Source organism: Pelodiscus sinensis, chromosome 2, assembly GCF_052426305.1.
Source record: "Pelodiscus sinensis isolate ZL-2025 chromosome 2, ASM5242630v1, whole genome shotgun sequence".
In the NCBI taxonomy this organism is placed as follows: domain Eukaryota; kingdom Metazoa; phylum Chordata; order Testudines; family Trionychidae; genus Pelodiscus; species Pelodiscus sinensis.
Window position 1 is genome coordinate 35,001,322 of NC_143053.1, and position 20,365 is coordinate 35,021,686.

Genomic DNA, 20,365 nt, shown 5'->3' on the forward strand with positions numbered 1-20,365 from the left:
TATGTAGTGTATGCCTCACAGATCTACTCACATATTGAGTCAGGTGCATGTTAAAATATTTCACTCTATATAAGAGAGGAAATCTACAGAAAGAAAAACAGCTGTTTTTCTGTTTATGGTCCTGTTTAGGAATAATGATAAACGATTTGTCTGGCATACTATGGAGTGCAAAGAGAAACCCTCAGAATTCTTCACTCAGGAGGCAAACAGTGTGTCTCTCTCATGAAAGAAGGATCACAAAAATTACCTCATGGCATAAATGGCTTCACCCAGATTGCACTGAAGACAATGGAGATACTCTCATTGGCTTCAATAATCTTTTGGGTCAGATCTAATAGGAATTACCCAAATATCACAATCAATCTTTAAAAATAGAAGTGTTAGGGATAAAAATGACTATAAATATGGAAACTTATGCATTTCCTATGTTTCTTCTAAGACATATCTCTTTATCTTATTGCATGTAATACAATACCAAATTGAAGAAAACTATGTTATTCTGTTTTTCACATCAAATGCATACAAGTTTCTTTTTGACTGGCTATGTTAGAATGAGCCTATTGTCTTGGTAGATAGAAAAACCTCTTTCTTCTGACTTGAATGAACATGATATATAAGTCATTGAGAAAGAATGAATATATCATATCTAAATGGCACATTTTTAAAGTCACATTTCTGGGTATTACCAAACCCTACAAGACTACAATTCTTAGACTCATAGGATTAGAAGAACCATAACAGGCATCTAGTCTAACCCTCATGCCAAGATGTAGGATTTGTTTTATCTGAACCATCCAAGATAGATGGCTACCCAGCCTCTTCCAAATTATGAATGAAGCACTCTGTACTTACAAATGTTTTGAAGACAAATCAGTTCAGCAGACAGAGAATTCTGAAAGACCTCCTGAAACTACTTTCCACATTGGATCAGATATTAGACAGTGACACAGGGACCTATGCATGGTTCTGCCATCAATATCCCAGAGGCTATGTCTTGGAAGAACAGACTTATTTTGGAAGAAGCCTTATATGCAGGCTTATTTTGGAAGAAGCTTTTCCGGAAGAGATCTTCCAGAAAAACTTTTTTCGAAAGAGGGTCCACACAACAAAAGGGCATTGAAGAAGGAATCTGCTTTTTCAAAAGATAGCGTCCACATTGACTGGACGCTATCTCACACTTAAGTTGTGATTACTATGGACAGATTGGCCACCAGGGAACCTGTGCTTTTTCCAGGAGGCCTCTTCTTTCAAAAAACTATTCACAAAAACCTCTTGCACAATAGGGATCTGAGGAGTAAATGCAAATGAGAGTGTGATATATGTAAATGAGTGCTCCATTTGCATTTCCTCTTGCAGAAGAGGATTGTAGTATAGACATAGCCTCGGTGTCCTGACACCTGAGCCCCAGAGTAATACACAAACCACTCTGCCCAACTCACCTTCAGGCCTCATATGGTAAGTGGACTGAGAGCTCACTCACCAGATTGGGCCCCTCTTACACATGAGGAGGAGTAGGAGCAGAAGACATGAATGTAGCCCCTGGTCTAATTTAATGCACCCCTAAATTATTCTAATTTATGCCAGGCTTGAAACAGAAATAGCCTTAGACTTAGGGGAATGACTACTATGCAGCTTTCTTTCTCTCAGCCTCCATATCAGTGGTTATAGAGATTTTTGTGGTTATAGTATTATCTTTCTTATTATTAACATTATTAAACATAACAAAAATATAATTAGGTGAACCAAATCTCAGGTGAAGTTCATGTAATTAAAACTGTTTGACCTGGGAAAAGTCCCACATGAAATGTTTGATAGAATTTAAGTTTGTATTAGGAAAGCTTTACATTATCGGGTTATTTATATTTAATTAAGGAAAGCTAAGATGATCACTTCTATCTCTCAAATATAGGAAAGTGATTTGCAGATGGGGAATTATAATACAGTTATATATAAATATACTTGTGCTGATATTAACAGTCTCTTACTACTACATTTCTGCATTATTTCACTATTTAAAAGAGCTCACCAAACACCTTCAGTACAAGTGTTCAATTACAATGAAACTCTGACTAAAATAACTTAATATTTCACCCGTATAATTAGTACAGCATCCCACAACTTTTGTAATAAAGCTCTATCTCTCCTCGAATAGAGACAGACAAAACAAATATTGTACTTTCAAAGTCACTGGAATTTCAGCAAGGTGTTCCCAATGCTAAGATGCTGAAAAAATAAAGCCAGTACATAGTGACATGACTGAAAAGCACACAGAAAAGCCAGGAACATGTTAGCAACTTAACATATGCACAGTATGTAGCATAAGCACATCAATAAAATGTCAGCTTAAACTGTGCATATATATGCAAGCAATAAACACTCCAGGCATGCTAAAAATTACCTGAATTATATGAATATAAGCCTTTATCTGCAAAACAAATATTAAAATGAAGTGATGTCAGGAAAAAATACATGAAATCTATACATGTAACAGGGATGCTTAGTACCTGTGAATTTTCAATCACTTTTCTGTTTAGAATGGAAAAGTTATTGCTGATCGTTCTAATTCTTAAAAATTTCCATAAAAGAATGTATTTCAAAGCAAATTAAATACCAAAGTAAACCACAGTAATAGTAGAAATTAAACCACAACGATGCTACTTTGGTCACCAACAGAAAGTCAGCTTCTATTCCCAGTACTCATACAATGTTGGCAAAGATATTCCAGTTGTTGCCAATTCTAAGCTATAACTTTGAATAAATGTTTACTTTTTAATGGTGACAAGTCTGTTCAAATAATATGCAGTGATGTGAATTTTAAGAGAACAGAATAATAAATTGCTATCCTGGCCTTAAGTGATTAGGCACTGCTTTTGAACTGAATGGGTCTCCAGCAGAATATTATCAGCAGGATTAACTTGGTGGCAATTCTGCATGCTATTATGGCAGGAATGGGGAACCCTTTTTGTGTAGGTTGACCCACAAAAAATCAGTCTGGGGCCACGCACAAGTGAGAGGCGAGAAAAAAATTCTCACTGTGGCCCCTGACTGAGAAAGAGAAAGACACTCCCAACATTCCCCTCACACACCAGAGCCTAACAGGCTCAGCCTAGTAGATTTTGCGTGCTCCAGCTTCCCGGGTGGCAGCAGGGGGGCTGTAGCATCACGAGCTCCCTCCCCAATACTGGGGTGGAGCTTGAGCCTCAGAGGCTGAATCCAGGCAAGCTGAAGGCCGCATCCAGCCTCCGGGCCTGAGGTTCCCTACCCCTGTATTATGCGGTGGTACCTAAAAGTCCTCTTCATGATTTTCCACACCAAAAATATAAATCTACTCCTCCTTCCACCAACTCATTAAATTGAATTCTGCAAGCATTTACACATATGGATAACTCCATTCCTCTCAATAGCCTCACAGAGTTTGAGACTATTGAGATGAACATAGTTATTAATGCAGGAAAAAGCTTGCAGAATTTAGGTTAGTGTTTGTATTCCTCCTATGCTTCCTCACCTAACAGTTTAGCAGATAAAACTTCTGTTATGTTTGAGTGACTTTTTAAATATATTTTGTCTCTTTTATAGGTCTCAAGCTCCTATGCAGCTGGACATATTTTCCAAAATTATGATTTTGGGGAACAAAATTCATTATTTGAACATTTCTGAAAAATTGAAAAGCCACTTGCAAAATTGTAATGCTACCATAGGGGGTATTGATATCACTGTATCCACAAGACAATGAGAAAAGTGTTGGAAGCCAGGAAGTCTTGAGTTCTATTTTGCCATTAAGGGGTTCTAATAATATTTTGCATGGATAACTGTTTACTAATATTATTTAAGCTTTGCAACACCCTTATAATTGTCCCCGTATTAAAGATGAGGAAATTGAAATTAAGTAAGGATGTGATCTGTCCAAGGTCACCCAGCATGTCATTGTCAGAATCTAGATCAGAACCCAAGGCTCTAGAGAGGTAGACTTATCAGTAATCTGCTAGATCTGTGTGCCCCCAAAAGCAAGTCACATAAGGTACGTCTACGCTACAATACTATTTCAAAATAACTAGAGCTATTCTGAAATAACTTAGTCCACATCTACACAGCAGGCAGTTATTTTGAAATAGTGTCAAAATACTGTCAAGGTGGAGGACTTCTTATTCCGTCCTCTGTAACCCTCACTGTATGAGGAATAAGGGAAGTCAGAGGAAGAGTGCTCTATTTCAAAACAAGTGCTGGATAGAAACTATCTATGGGTATGTCTACACTACAACGTTAATTCGAACTAACTTAGTTCGAATTAGTTAATTCGAACTAAGCTAATTCGAACTAACGGATCCAGACTAAAAAACTAGTTCGAATTAGCATTTTGCTAATTCGAACTAGCATGTCCACATTAAGTGGACCCTGAACCGGGCTTAAGGATGGCTGGAAGCAGTGCCGGCAGGGCATCAGAGGAGGACTTAGAGCGTGGAGATGCTGTCTCAGGCCAGCCGAGGGCTGTGCTTAAAGGGTCCCGACACCCACCCTGGACAGACAGTTCTCAGGGGTGCCCCGCTTGCAAAGCAGTCCTGGCTTGGATTGCCCGGACTACCCACACTGGGCACATCACAGCACTCAGCCAACAGCCCGGCTGCACTTACCGCAGGCTGCCATCTGGGGAGAGGGGGCAATTGGGAGGCTGCAGGAGAGCTTCCACCCCCAGAAGCCCACAGAGCCAGCCCAGTCCTCCCCATTGGGGGCTCGTGCCCCATTCCTCCCTCACCTCCTTCCACTTACCCTTCCCTAGCCCCTCTTCTTGATGTACAAAATAAAGATAACATGTCTTCCAAAATGGAATCTGTCTTTATTGAACAAAACTGGGGGAGACTGGGAAAAGGAGGTGGGAGAGGGGAAGAGAGAGGCTGGGAGAGGGGAGGACAACTAAAATGATCAGGGGTTGGGAACAGGTCCCATATGAAGAGAGGCTAAAGAAACTGGGACTTTTCAGCTTAGAAAAGAGGAGACGAGGGGGGACAGGATAGAGGTCTCTAAAAGCAGGAGTTGGGTGGAGAGGGTGCATACAGAAAAGTTCTTCATTAGTTCCCATAAAGAAGGACTAGAGGACACCAAAGGAAAGGAATGGGTAGCAGGCTTCAAACTAGTAACAGAAAGTTGTTCTTCACAAAGCAAAGAGTCAACCTGTGGAACTCCTTGCTGCAGGAGGCTGAGAAGGCTAGAACTAGAACAGAGTTTAAAGGGAAGTGAGATCAAGTCATGGAGGTTGGGTCCATGGAGTGGTATTAGCCATGGGGCAGGAGTGGTGTCCCTGCCCAAGATTTGTGGAAGGCTGGAGAGGGATGGCACTAGACAAATGTCTTGGTCACTGTCTTCGGTCCATCCCCTCCAGGGTCCCTAGGGTTGGCCGCTGTTGGCAGACAGGCTACTGGGCTAGATGGACCTTTGGTCTGACCCAGGACGGCCATTGTAAGCTCAGGGCTCAGGGTCGGGGGTCTCAGTGGACCCCCTTGATTCTCTTGCACACCTGCTCCTGGGTGGCCAGGCTGGCAGCTCTCCTGCCCTAGACGGCCACTTTCCTGTGCCTAGTGCGGAGATCGTGGACGAGGTCCACGATGTCTGCATTAGCCCAGGCGCGTGCCCGCCTCTTGCGGTCCCAGGCAAGCTCCCGGGAGCCGCCAGCCTGGTCCCAGGAAGAGGGGGAGGGCTGGGGGGCATCGGGTGGCTGGCTCGAGCCGTGCCAGGTGCAGGGTCTGCTGGCTGGGTGCTGGCAGGCTTGCACCTGGCACGGGCACCGTAGCCAGCCCGTGCCCCTTTAAGGGGTCCGGGGCCGGGAGGGGGGCATAGAGTTTCCCTGGTGTTGGCCAGAGTGGCCACCAGGGAAACCTGGGGAGGGCTAGCCTCCCACTAGTTTGAATTAAGTGGCTACATACCCCTTAATTCGAACTAGCTAGTTCGAACTAGGCTTAATCCTCGTAAAATGAGGTTTTCCTAGTTCGAACTAAGCGCTCCATTAGTTTGAATTAAATTCAAACTGACGGAGCGCTAGTGTAGCGCCTATGAAACTTAGTTCGAACTAATGTCCGTTAGTTCGAACTAACTTTGTAGTGGAGACATACCCTATTTCAAAATCAGCTATTTCGAAATAAGATTCTGAGTCTCATTTTCCCAATATGTAAGCTGGATTTGATGCTACTAATTGACTTAATAAGGCAATCTTTAGTTCTGTATATAATCAAATTTTGTTGTTGGTAAATAGAATTAAAATTAAAAGAGCACGCTGCTCTTTCCACTAAACAATATCGTTTCCAAGGACCCACAACCACTGTATTCACTCACTTCTCTAACAGGGAATCAGGCACCTAAATATTTTGTGAATCTGGGCCAAAATTCCTTGATGTAATTACAAAAGAATGGACTTTCTAAGGCTGTAGTTCTACAAAGAGCTGTACAGAAGCTAACGTCCAGAGGGGCACAGGTCTATGCCTATGTGGAGATGATTGCAGAACTGGGTCCTATGATTACTGAGCAGCCACCTTTGCCTTTGCATAGTTACAAGACAGAAACAGTAACATTAGAATAGTTTTAAACTTTTAAAATATTTTTTCAGAAATTATTATAAAATTACATGCTAGTTTATTACACAGTCATTGTATCAAGACTCAGAACAGAATGTCCCCTTTTGGACCCAGATACTTTAAAATAAGTTTAAAGGTGACAATCTTCTACCTGTATTGTGTTTAGCAAGGTAAAGTTAGCCTCCAAATGGCGGATTTTTCATGAAAACATTTTTTCTCTCACAATTTCCAGTTTTGGCTCTCTTGAATCAGAATGAAATTACAATGGGAGGAGAACAGTTTATTAATCTGATTATATAAAGTAACCAGAACCAGAGAAATATAAAAATACCCAATGTCCCATTCATTTATTGCAAATTTTTCCTGGGCCTTCAAATTTTTTGTGGTTTAATCACACTTTACTGTAGCCTCTTTTTAATTATCCAAAATGGTAGAAAATTCATAGCACCTAACCAGTTTTCTTTTCATAGGGAAAAAATGGGTAGTTTAAAGACTTTCAGACATCCCTGATTCATGTTAAATACCTTTTTGTTAAAGGATTTAATAGCACATCAATATATAATACGAATTTGATATTTATATTTTATTCATATCCTATGAAGAAAACACTCATACATGCAAACCAAGATAACATGCCCAAAGGCATATTATGTAAAAAAATAAATTGTAAAATGCATGAACGAAAAAAGATGTTATTGTTGCTCACTGTAGTTAAATATGTATAATATAATCTCCACTTAGGGGCCTCTGTTACTGTATGTGAAATGCTCCATATTATAATATTAAAAAATCATTGATATGCCTCCTCCCCATTAAGTGCCATTCATCTATTGACTAGTGAGGTAGAATGGTTATAATTACCTCAGCGAAGATTTGGTGGTAGTTGTGCTTTTGTTGATTTAAAATTACTTTATTGGCTTTCCATATGCATATTACAGTGAAAAAAAAAATGTAGAGATATACATGATATGTAAGATTCTGATCTAGCACTCAGATGTACTTGTGTAGACATTTGCCTGTGCAGAATCCCAGTGAAGTCAACGAGGTTTCTGCCAGAATGGATCTCATTGCAGAATCAGCACCAATGTGTACAACAGCCCTGTTTTTACTGGGTAAAGTCTTAAGCACATTGAAATGCTTTTCTCAGTTATTAATAAACATTTTGGCTGTGTCTACACTGGCATCCCTTCCGGAAAAGGGATGCTAATGTAGCACTTTGGAATACGCAAATCCGTGGGGGATTTAAATATCCCCCGCGGTATTTGCATTAACATGGCTGCCTCTTTTTTCCGGCTTGGAGATAAGCCGGAGAAAAGCGCCAGTCTAGACGTGATTCTCCGGAAAATAAAGCCTTTTCCAGAGGATCTCTTATTCCTACTTTCAATAAGTAGGAATAAGAGATCCTCCGGAAAAGGCTTTATTTTCCGGAGAATCACGTCTAGACTGGCGCTTTTCTCCGGCTTATCTCCAAGCCGGAAAAAAGCGGCAGCCATGTTAATGCAAATACCGCGGGGGATATTTAAATCCCCCGCGGATTTGCCTATTCCAAAGTGCTACATTAGCATCCCTTTTCCGGAAGGGATGCCAGTGTAGACACAGCCTTTCAGTTCAGCAGTACCAGTAAAAAGTATCCTGTTTTTCAAAAGTCACAAAAATATTGATTTGAAAACTTTAATATTACAGAGCACTAGAAGAGATGGCTTGAATCTACACTATAAAATTCCATTCGTCCACTGTCTGCTGAAGATAGAGGGAAAATATTGCCTCTAAATGCCAAAGAAGTGAATCCAGGATCACAAAAGCAGTCATTGATATTTCTCAGAAACAGACAAAGTAAAAGTCTTTGGATGAGTTACCTGTGAACCAAGTCTTCTAATTTGTTTCATTCCCTAATTTCCTGGTGGGACCTGAAGATTTTCAGTAATTTAAAATTTGAAGCATAGGCCCAGAAAAAGTAGCCTGCCTCCTGGCCCAATGTTTAGCCATGGAGAGAACAGCAGAATTTATACCCTCAGCTTGATGTTTTTTTAGTCAGTTCTTTTCTTGTCATCCAGATTACTCAGGATAGAGTAAAAAAGGAATGTTTTGATTTCATATACTATATCCAGATTTCTTTTGATACAGATGCTACATGCAGTCTTTGTCTCTGTTCTGAAATGCTGATGGCCACAATTCCTTCCTTACCAGAGTTCTTTTCAGTATTTCACTTTGAAATGATGTAGGTTGATAAATTAGGTCCTCATTAACATTAATTATAAAAATAAATAAAATAAGGTTCTTCATGTAATAAAAACATTTAGGAATTTCCTTATTTTCAGATGTTTTGAGGACTCTGATGTGATTTTCCAGATACTCTTTTTTTTTTTTTTGGCTGTTATTTTCACTTTTATCTTTTCAAGATAATATAGTTTATTCATTATTTTGGAGTATCATTAACTTGATACAGTTAATTTCCAAATGCTATTATTTCTGAAAACTTCTAAGTCTTTCTTTGAAGGCCACAGTTTGATATGAATTCATTTTTCTCTCTAGTGAAAGTGCTCATAATCTAAAACTTTTCTCTTTCGGGATCAAGGCCATATTATATATCCTTCTGTCTCCAGCTTTCCATCCCTGTGGAAGTGCTAGAAAAGCTGCATTCCAGAAGGACTAAAAAATTCTGTGTTGTACGTATTTTTCTTTTTTTGCATTTTACCATTATCAACGCTGTCCACCCACACTCGGTGGTTAGCAGATCAATAATTCAGGGAAGAGTGCAATTCTAAAGCTGTAAGAACTGACTTTGAAGACATTAATCGGTTGTTTTTAACACCAAGTAAAAATAAACATCAATAATTCAATTCTCTTAAAATATCTAAGACACGTTTTAATAAACAAAGGACATACATCTCTATAAACAAAGCAGAACTAATACAGAGTAGAAAATAACACTGAATGTCCTTCAAAATATTCAATAATCTTACATCTTCATTCAGTATTTAATACCACCACATGTGACTCAATTTAGCTCTCCTCAACAACTGCAAATAATAATAAAATATGAAAAGATATAGCTTGCTTTTCAATGCAAAGAAAACTTCCAGATTAGCAAGCACACAATACAGAAGACCTTGCTTCTCGATCTCTTGAGTTTAAACTGTAGAACTACTCTCGAGCCACATTCAGCTCTTTGCTTAAAGAAATGCGGCTCTTGCTAATTCTTAGCCGCATGCCCGGACTGCTGACGGATGGCCGCTCTGCACATGCGCCCCAGTGCCTGGAGGGAGCCGCACGTGGCTCCAGGAGCTAGGCATTGAGTTAGAGTGGGGGGCGGAGGGAGGGCTGGGGCTGTCTGACTCTGGGGGAGGCTAGAGGTTCTGGGCTCTGGGGGTACGTCTAGACTACAGGCTTTTGTCGACAGAAGTTTTGTCGACAGATACTGTCGACAAAACTTCTGTCAACAAAGAGCGTCTAGACTACATTCAGTTCTGTCAACAAAGCAAGCTGCTTTGTCAACAAAACCCTGTAGTCTAGACACAACCCTAGATGCAATAACACCTTCTGTCGACAGAACTCTGTCGACAAAAGGCGTTATGCCTCGTAAAATGAGGTTTACCAGCGTCGACAAAACTGCTGAGTTCTGTCGACGTTATGTCGACAGAACTCAGCAGTAGTGTAGACGCAGGTATAGTTTTGTCGACAAAAGTCCACTTTTGTAGACAAAACTCTGTAGTCTAGACATACCCTGGGGGAGAAAATTGGGTTAGAGCAGGGGTTCTGGGAGTGCCTGTCTCTGCTGGAGGGGGAGGGCATTGGGTTAGAGCGGGTGGCAGGGCTGAAGCAACTTAAACTCAAAGTCTTCATGGATGCAGAATAAGGCAGGCAACACAGATGTCATATTTAAATTCCAGGGCAAAATATATATATATATCAGCATGTACCTGGTTTACAATGTGTTTCTTTAAAGAAAATTGAAAGGCTATTGTTTGCCAGGCTGAAGCAATTATTGTGAGATATGAGTCTCTCCTTTATTGCTTTTTAACCTCTCATATTTGCAGTCTGGGACACACCTGAATTTTTAGAACTATAAAAAAGCCACAATCTTCATAAAGTAAAAAAAAAAAAACAGGAAACCATACCAGAGATCAGCAAGCTGGAGTGAAACAAGCACTTCAAATTGTGCTAATTTACTTCTCAGTTCAGTTTAATTTTAAAACACTCACAGGAGTTTTAAATTTTAAATACATGGCGGGGATGCTTTTTTTTTTTTTTAGTGTGAGAATACTACTGTATTATTAAAGGTTTGTTTTTTTAAAATTTGATGTTTGTTTCTTGTCAAGTTCTCTGAAGGTCTATGGACTGGCCATGAATTTTTTAAGTGACTAGACACTTTTTAATTGGTTTTTGTCCAAAATATCCTGTAATGTTATTTTTATCACTACATTTTGTGTACTATGTCTATCTTTCTATCTCTATATAAATATATAAAAATAAATATATAATACGTGGCTCTTCACACTCTATCCACAGCTATTTGGCTCTTTGTCTCTAATTGGTTGGCCACCCCTGCATGAACTGAACCTCTGTAATGCACTAAATATTATACCATACTACAATATTTATTTTACTTATTTACATTTTTATGAAATTTGTGATATTTTTGACATATTGTATGAGAAATGTCTCAAATACCATAGTATAATGATCAACAGGTGGTAAATGCCAAATTTTTAAAAAATTAACTATACTTTTGTGTCCACAATCAGTTGTCAGAAGGAAAATAATACAAATAATTCACCAGTCTCTCTACAGAATTATCAATAATTTTGATTAATTTTGCCTGGAATTTTTTATGCGCCACTGATTTTGGATGCATGACTGTAGGCTGGGTTGAAGTTGTTGTAAAAATGTAGCCCAAAAGTCCATTTATGATCAGTGAGATGGATATTCATATTTTATGTTACCATAGACTTTATATGCTATATGAAAAAGATTTAAAACATAGTCATTGTATAGAAGACAAACAGTGGCATTTGTGTAATGTAGCACCATGAATTTTGTTGTCTGAAGGGTCTTAAGAAGATATATTGTTTATGTTTTAAAGTTGTACATTTGAGTGTTCTGCATAGCTGTAATGTGAAAGTATATATATATATGAGATACCTCCAGATAAAATGCACTGCATTTCTCAATAGAAAGTCCAGGGATTGGCTAGCATGGGAGGATTGGTTAAGGATACAAAGTCCTTCATCTGCACCAATTCAAATATAGCACAGGCTAGAGATGACTGACATTTGTTACCATCTCTGCTATATATTTAGGGACATAAGCGAAAATCAATAAGGGTATGTCTACACTACCCTCCTAGTTCGAACTAGGAGGGTAATGTAGGCATACCGCACTTGCAAACGAAGCCCGGGATTTGCATAAGCGGGGAGCTGCCATTTTTAAAACCCCGCTGGTTCGAACCCTGTGCAGCGCGGCTACACGGGGCACGAACTAGGTAGTTCGAACTAGGCTTCCTAGTTCGAACTACCGTTACTCCTCATTCCACAAGTGGACAGGTCTGTATCACAAAACCTAAGTATTTAGAGAATTCAAGGAATAAATGGGTATGGAAACTGAACCACTCTCTGTTAATGTTGGTCACCATAAAATAGCATATGAGGCACTGTAGGAAGCTTGCACTACATCACTGGCTATGCATAAGTACATAATTGCTTGCTGGCTCATGTTTTGGAGCCACTGGATCGGGGCAGTGACTGCTGGCTCTGGGCCGGCAGGCTTGGAACTGGCACAAGCACTGTGGCCAGAGTCTGCCCCTTTAAGGGCTCTGGGGCTGGGAGGAAGGAGAAGAGTTTTCCTGGTTTTGCCCAGAGTGGCCACCAGGGGAAACTGGGAAGGCTGGAGGCCAGCTAATTCGGACTAAGCATCTACACAGAGCTTATTCCAAATTAGCTAATTCGAGTTTGACATTATTCCTCGTAGAATGAGGTTTACCAAATTCGAATTAAGTGCCCTGCTATTTCGAATTTAATTTGAAATAGCGGTTTGCTTGTGTAGATGCTATGGAAGTTAATTCGGAATAACGGCTGTCATTCCGAATTAACTTTGCAGTGTAGACATACCCCTTGTTATTTCAAAATAAGGGAGTTTAAAAATTTAAGCATTTTACAGACGAATTAACTGAAGGAAATGAAAAAAGAATAAAATAATTAAAAATTATAAAAATACAAGAACATAGCTACTGAAAAAGACAGTGGATTGAAAAGGAGATCCTTACCTGTCAGAAAAAGAAAAACTTCTAAGTATATTGATAATCTCACTGGTAGAAAGTTAAGCACTGCAACCTGGTGCAGTAATTAATCAGTTTCAGAATATTATGATATGGAGCATTCCAGTCCCTCAAAGTGGACAACTATTACAAATATTTATGTGTATAAGCTTAATTACTAGAAAATGCATCTTGCATTTATGAATATATTGAATATTATTTACGCTCTACTGTCAAAAACAAAATTTAAAAATAATGATCTTTTCAAGGTGTGCATAGGGAAACACACATATGCAGAGAGAGAGAGGAAAAGAGAGAAAGAGGCCAAAAAAATCTTATGAATTGATTTGTATTTTTTTACAAAAATATTTGTAAAATAGATGCCTACATAATTTTTGTAAAGGTAAATCACAAAGGAAAACTCTGAAACACTGACCTCAGCAATTTAAATTGAAAAACAAAGAAGGTAATTAAACAAGATTTGGTCACACTACCACTTATACTGCCTTAAGTATCCAATTTACACTTTCCTCTACCAACTCAAGGTAAGTGCTTTTATTAATGTTTCTGCTATTTTCTGCAACCTACATTGATCTTTAATATTGTTCTGTTGAAAATGGAGTTGCAAAGCAAATTTTTACTTACAAAATCAAACAAAAACCTATGCACGGCAAATAGTATGACAATTCAGAATTGTCAGAATTAAACCAAATTTCTGAACATGCCCATTTTATTGTAGTAGTAGAAATGAAAGGCAGTAACAAACTGTATACATTCAATACTTGTGAAGTTACATACAAGCCATTGTGCTTAAATATTTTAAAAAGTTCAGACTGAAGACAAAACTACTGTGCTTTCACTTCTCCAGTGTAGAATCTAATTATAAGGTCTTCAGCTGGTGCCAAATGGCATAACTTCATTAACTAAATTAATTACCTTCAGCTAAGGATCTGGCACATATATTTTAAGAAACAATGCATTGTTGTGCACCACTCACATTAGCATTATGAATATTTCAGATGCTCATTGGCAATTACAAAAGGCACTGATTAATGCTAATGAAAAACAAACACAAAAATGTCAACTTCTGCTTTTACACATCTTTAGCCTAGAATGTAACACGTTGTACACACTACTTTAGATGAAAAATACAGAGCATTAGTAATATCAATAACCTACTTTGTAACCTCCGGGTAGGGCTTTCACCATGGAGCTGTCTACGTGGCAAATATGGTGAGGGATGGGGAAGAGGCAACGAGGAAACATCATGTGTCTGAAGTTTGTACCAATGAGGTTCATCATCTAATAGTGCTGTCTCTAGCTCAATAAGAATCTACAAAAGCATCAAGCAAAGGTGTTACAAAAACCCCCACTATTTTAAAGCAGACATTTCACCACATTTTAGTCTATTATTTCTTTTAATGTTAACATACACATTTGAAATTAAAAAGAGTTATTGCAATTCACTCAAAAATGAGCCATCAAGTAACTTACAGATACCTGTAGCAAAACTTGATACTTAATAAAGTAAAAACAGTTCTAGCTTTAAAGACAACATTAGCACATTCATGAGAATCTGAACATCATCTAGACATCTTGGGAAAAATTGAACAATCATATTTCAATATCTTCAGTAAAGTTACATCAGGAACAAATTTGGACCAATATCAACAACCCTCAAACACTACAACTTTTTGAAGCTATATGTATGCTGTTATTAAAACAGAACAACTAAAGAATGTATCTGATACCAGAATTATATTGGAACTTTCAGGAAACTTTTAGGAAGAGTTACTATTAAGCAGAGCAAAAGTGTCAGCTTTTTTATTTTTACATCCAATAAAAATATGTTGTTCAAAGAAGCCCCGGAAATCATCAGTCATCCACATTCTAATGACAAAGTCACTAAACTTCTGACTGAATATGAAGAATCGAAGAAGTTCTAAATACCTCTCCTAAAAATTCACTTTCTTCCTCACGAACACGTGCTTGGTCCCAAAGGGTAATCTCCAACATTCGTTCTCTAAATTCTCTCCGATGAACTGGAGAATAAATGAACGTCTGGTTCCATTTGGGTTCCAATGTCTTCTTTACTGTTTTTGTTCTTCTTTTGTTTTTATCACTGCAAAGAACAATTTAAATATTAAAGACTTCAAAACCCTATTACATTGTACGAAGCATGATTTCTTAGAACAGTGATATTTTGTGTGTAGTTTGAAAGACTAACAATAAACCAGAAGGAATCAGAATTAAGGGAGTTTCTGGTGAAATAAAGATTAGGGTTTGGAATTGGTCATAATTTACTCTTTTGTATTCATCAAGTATGTTTATAAAATTCATTAGTTTAAAACTTGCCAGGCTTTTTGCATGATTCAAATGCTATACTATTATATATATATTAATATCAAGAAGATACTGGCACATTTGCAAATACTTTAAGTGTAGCATACTAGTTATATGGATAACAATTGTGGTTTTTGTGAACTAGTAGCTAGATATTAGAACAACATATTAAATATGTAGTTCCATTTTATCCATTTCGTTAAAACAAAGAACTTAATTTTGTATTTCAATACTAAAGATTTGTTTACCATAGAGAACTAAGTTACATTGGACAAGTTTTTCAAAGGAAATTTTTTTAGTAAGAGCTTCATATGATCACCTAACTAAATGCCTGAGATGTTTTAACCATACTTTTCCTATAGCAGGTCACTTTTCCATGCACAAGCGATTTATTTTAGCCTACCAGGTTTATTCTTCAAAGGAAAGAAAAAGCAGTTTGGCTGTCAGAAGAAAACTAATTTTCTTTTTCTATAGGAGAGGAAATACCAGGAATATTTAAAGGAAAAATTCTCTGTTCCTCACATAAAAGAAAAAAAGAATACCAGAATGTGTTTCCTCTAAAACAATATCAAATCACAGTACAATTTCCAAAGTATATTATTACAGGGACTTTTATTTATTATTTTATTTTAATAAAATATTTCCATTTATTTTGTTTTATACTTGAGATTTTTTCTTTTTATCAACTGACCATCCATTTCCCACTTAGAATTTTTATACCCATGTCTCAGTGCATGGTAAGAGCTCTAATTAGCTAAAAATATGAATAAAGGAATTATTGGTGGGCATATTGATTGTTAAAAAGTGATCAAGTTAAATATAATGAAACAAAGAATCAGATTCCTAGTTAATAAAGATCTTCACCCATTACATTGTCTTCAATGACATTATATCAATTTGTCTGAGCTGAGGATCTAAGCCACTATACTTTATTAGGCCAATGGTTTACAAAAATTTAAGGTAATAAATCCCAACAAGTGCCTTTTTGTAAGAAATGCTTTTGAGATACAGCAATGCATATGATACAGGTTGAACGTCTCTAGTCCGGCACTCTCTGGTTCAGCAACATCTTTGGTCCAGCATGATTTTAGTTAGCCAGATGTCCACTTATCATGGGTGTGGCTAACTTTCCCATAGTCCCATAAATTTTGTTTACGGCTACCAATCCTGGGTCTCAATGTTCTGTGCTGTTATTTACCCCTAATTTACCCCTAAATGTCTTCTGAGCCCAGTAAGTACCGGAAGTGTTGATAATTCTATCAGACAATATTGATCTCCCATGATTCGGCAAATTCTCTGGTTCAGCGTCGGTCTGGTCTCAGATGCCGGACTAGAGAGGTTCAATCCTTATTGCCATAAAAGATATCACAGTATACAAGTTGACATAAAATGAATAAACCATTTGTCTTCAGTTAACTTCTCCAATTTATCCTATTTCAAGTTACTTCAACATAATATGTATGGTGAAGGTGAAAGGACAGTCTTGCAAGGAGCTGAATACTCTCAATTCCTACTGAAATCAATGAAAATTGAAGGTACTTAGCACCTTCCATGTGTAGACCATTCTTTCTAATTAAATACTTAAGATTAACTGGCTGAGATGCGATGGATAGGGAGGCAGAATCCCCAGGCTGGGAAACATTTATGCATAGCATAACAAATTCAGTGAAAATACTAATTTAAAAAATACATATTGTTCTTTAGCTCCATTAATATGTTCTTCATATACTGACTCCACAAATCTCTCCTGAATTTTGCAACATATCACAAAATAAAGCCAAATGTTTCTTTCCAGCAAGAGCAAAGGAAACACAGGTGAGCAGATCCAGACAAAGGGACTCTGACAGCTCTTTCCCTTTTGTCCAAACCAATGGAAACAACTCCATTCACAGAATTAAGGGGCAGGGGAGGAAAAGGCCATCACACCATCATCTCCCCCTAAATACAATGTAAATTATTGGTATAAATTAATATCAATACCACCTTGGGCCTTCAATCACAGCTGAGGGTTCCCAGCATGTCACAGGTTTGAGTCTTTATCAGCATTAATGTGACAGTACCACAAGTTGAGACCCATGGTTTTTGGATGCCAAGCCCTATTCCTGTTTGCTGTGGGGCAGAGGATGGACGGACAATGAATGTCTTTGAAGAAATTATCAGTCAGGAACTCCATGAATCTAATCCTCAGGAATATGCTAGGAGATAACAATACTATTTGCAAAAAAGAGCTCTTTGTAAAAATCAGATAGGATTATTTTTCGTTTGCCACTCAATATTTGATAAAAATAATCCAACTGAAGTTAATCTATTCAATAGAAAATAGTATTCAAGAAAATATAAAACCTATTCTTCACTGTTTTATAACATGTTCAGTCGCTAAATCCCATTCTTTAAGATTACTTTAGATATGGATCTCCTATATGACCAATATTAGCTAGCTATCTCTACTCAACTCTGCATGCTATCTGACTATCTAGTTTAACTTCTACTAAACTTATTTCTACTAAAATATCCCTCACTTTTCCTTTGACCCTACCTTCTGTCTGGAAGAAAATAAATTTTAACATAAGGATTCCTTGGCCTCCCATCTTCCCTTGAAGGAAGGTCCTTTGCTCCCAATATTGTGACTATCAACTGATGACCAACCTTGTCATACCACAGCTTTATCTGTAATGAGAAAATATACATTAGTCAGCTCATTTCTTCAACAATCAAGCATACTATTTCCTCCTCAATGCATTTTTATCTTCAGCCTCTCAACTCTGATTCTTTTATTTATTATTACAATGAAGATAATTTGTATTCTAGTTTGTAAATTGTAGTGAGGAAGAAAAATGAAAGGATATATTGTAATAATTTCAACGTGTATCAAAAGTTATTTCATTTAAAAATCCACATATATGCATGTAATTTTTTTCTCGATGCTTTCCACGTAGTGAACTATTTAAAATTATGTTGCTGTTACAGTTTTGGGTTCTGCTGTTTAATATTCAGCTACATTAAGTTTTTAAATATTTTGCCATCTCAAAGGGCTCTATTCACAATGAATGAATGTTTCATATCCTGTTGGGATGGAAAGATGATGGAATGAAGCCATGAGCATTATGGATCTGTTCAAATGATATTCAGAATAGCTGTGGAGGCATGTTTTTGTTCAATTCTCAAGAGATTTCCATAAATAGATGAAAGGGTGAGTGAATGTTTCATTATGATGATTACCTCCTCAATCCGACTCAGCATTATAACCAAAACAGCATGGCAAAAAATCTTATATAGCAGTATACAGTTTTTTCATTATTAATCTCACAGTGGATTAGGCATGGAGTTAACTACAAGCATTAGAAGCTCATAACAAACTGTGATTTAGACCTTCCAGCCTAAATATTATGCCTCCAAATATATATTTCTCCCATGCAGATAATAGGTACATTAAAATACTGCACTCTTTCAGAGGCAAATTGTGCAGCCAGAGAAGGATTACGTTTTAAAAATAACCAGGATATCATATGATTGTGTGATAACATCACTGTCACTTCACTGAAGACAGGGAGAGCAAACTATCTGTATAAAAAAGACTACTCCAGATGGAGGAAGAGCTGGAGTTTTTAATGTAAGCAGCAGCTACTAGTAGTGCCCCCTAGTGCTGGGGAGGAGAGTGCTCAATCCTGTCACTCCACACCCACCTTTGCAGCTGATCTCCAACATAGGCACTTCCCAGCGGAGGTAAATCTTGTGATAGGAGTTCTATCGTCACAACTCAATGATGAGCAGGAGGTTGAGGGCTGACAACCATCTTTCTGGATCCTGACTCAAACTCTTATATTAGGCCAGAGGACAGGGCACCTAAGCTCCTAGTAGTCAGACAGCCAGAAATAGGCCTTAGTAGCTAGCATACTTCTCTGGTAATATGACAAGAACAGAAGAGGCTGGCCCAAGCTTCGGTGGTTCCCAGCACTTCAGTGAGTTATGGAGAACATGACCACAGACCCTCATCTCATTTTCTGGCAGGCCAGGGACTCTCTTCTCCCAAGTCTATCAATGTGGTGCTGAAAATCAGCCAGCTCTACTCAGGTGGATGTTCAAAGGAAGAAGGGGAAAGTTCAGTCTCACCACATCACTCCCAACCAGGGAGGTCTGTGGGTTGCAGCACCGTCAGCATCATCTCTGCCTAACCAAAGAATACTATATGGGTTTCCCCTGCTGTTACCACCACCACAGTGGAACAGGATTTTCTCTGGTCTGGACTCCTGCAGACCAAACCAAGCACCAAAGGAGAGAGATAGGAGCCAGTCCCACAAGTGTTCTGAAAGCCCCTTGTAATGGGAGTAGGGCAGCAGGAAGGAGGAAATCACCTGTTTTGAAAGCTGAGGAAGAGGATTGAGAGGGAAACCTGTGAAATAGGTATGATGCCACCCCCTCATCTCAGAGGGGTGGTATGAAAATAAATTCATTAATATTTGTGAAACGGTCAGATATTATTGTAATGAGCAGCACAGAACTTTCCATGATAATTCTGTCTTCAGAGTAGGATTTGAGTAGTGTGCATTAAGGCCTGGAGCCAAACACTGAAAAATGGAAAGGAAATGGCTTTTGAATAACTGCTCATTAGTAGAGCACTATATGGTAGAGAACCCACTAAAAATACAGTATGTGATCATATAATGAAAGACTGTAGCATAATGCATATGCATAAGGGGACTGGATTAAGATTGCACAGACTTAATTATTACATTTCCTAACTTTTGTGTGCTTGATTTTGCAACCTTAATAATATTCTTTTAATGTTGGGGAGAGGCACATGTTGTGTGTGTGTAATATATGATGTGCTACATAAACAGTTGTATCTTCCAAATGTAAAAGTAGAATATACATTATGGTAACTTTGATTTCTTTATTGATTGTTCCAATTATGGCTGCACTCTCATTTCAAGGTATGGTGGTGTACTCTCACTTTACTGCATGCAGAGGTCACAGTTGAAGGTGATTACTAACTTTCCTGGCATCCTCTCCCATATAAACTCTGGCTCTGAGATGACCATGGTTAGCACCACCAACTTTGGGTGGTATTGAGCTTTGCTCTTTTTTCTTCTTCGGTATATGAGTTGCTTAATTACGTCATATAATGTTTTGTAGCTGAAATAATACACTCTTTCTTATTTTGTGTCATTTGGGAGCAAATGATACCTCAATGAAATTCTCAGGAGGCCCG

The 20,365-nt window shown here is 38.0% G+C and overlaps 1 protein-coding gene across 1 annotated transcript in view; it reads right to left on the reverse strand.

Annotated features, from left to right (window-relative positions):
- Window positions 1–20,365, reverse strand: part of RIMS2 (regulating synaptic membrane exocytosis 2) — a 510,981-nt gene that overhangs the window by 302,226 nt on the left and 188,390 nt on the right. The window contains exons 9-12 of the mRNA XM_089776190.1: window positions 17,693–17,823; window positions 14,764–14,935; window positions 13,993–14,146; window positions 2,399–2,425 (exon numbers count right to left, since the gene is read on the reverse strand). Coding sequence (XP_089632316.1) covers window positions 2,399–2,425; window positions 13,993–14,146; window positions 14,764–14,935; window positions 17,693–17,823 — 484 coding nt within the window. The remainder of the gene's footprint in view (window positions 1–2,398; window positions 2,426–13,992; window positions 14,147–14,763; window positions 14,936–17,692; window positions 17,824–20,365) is intronic.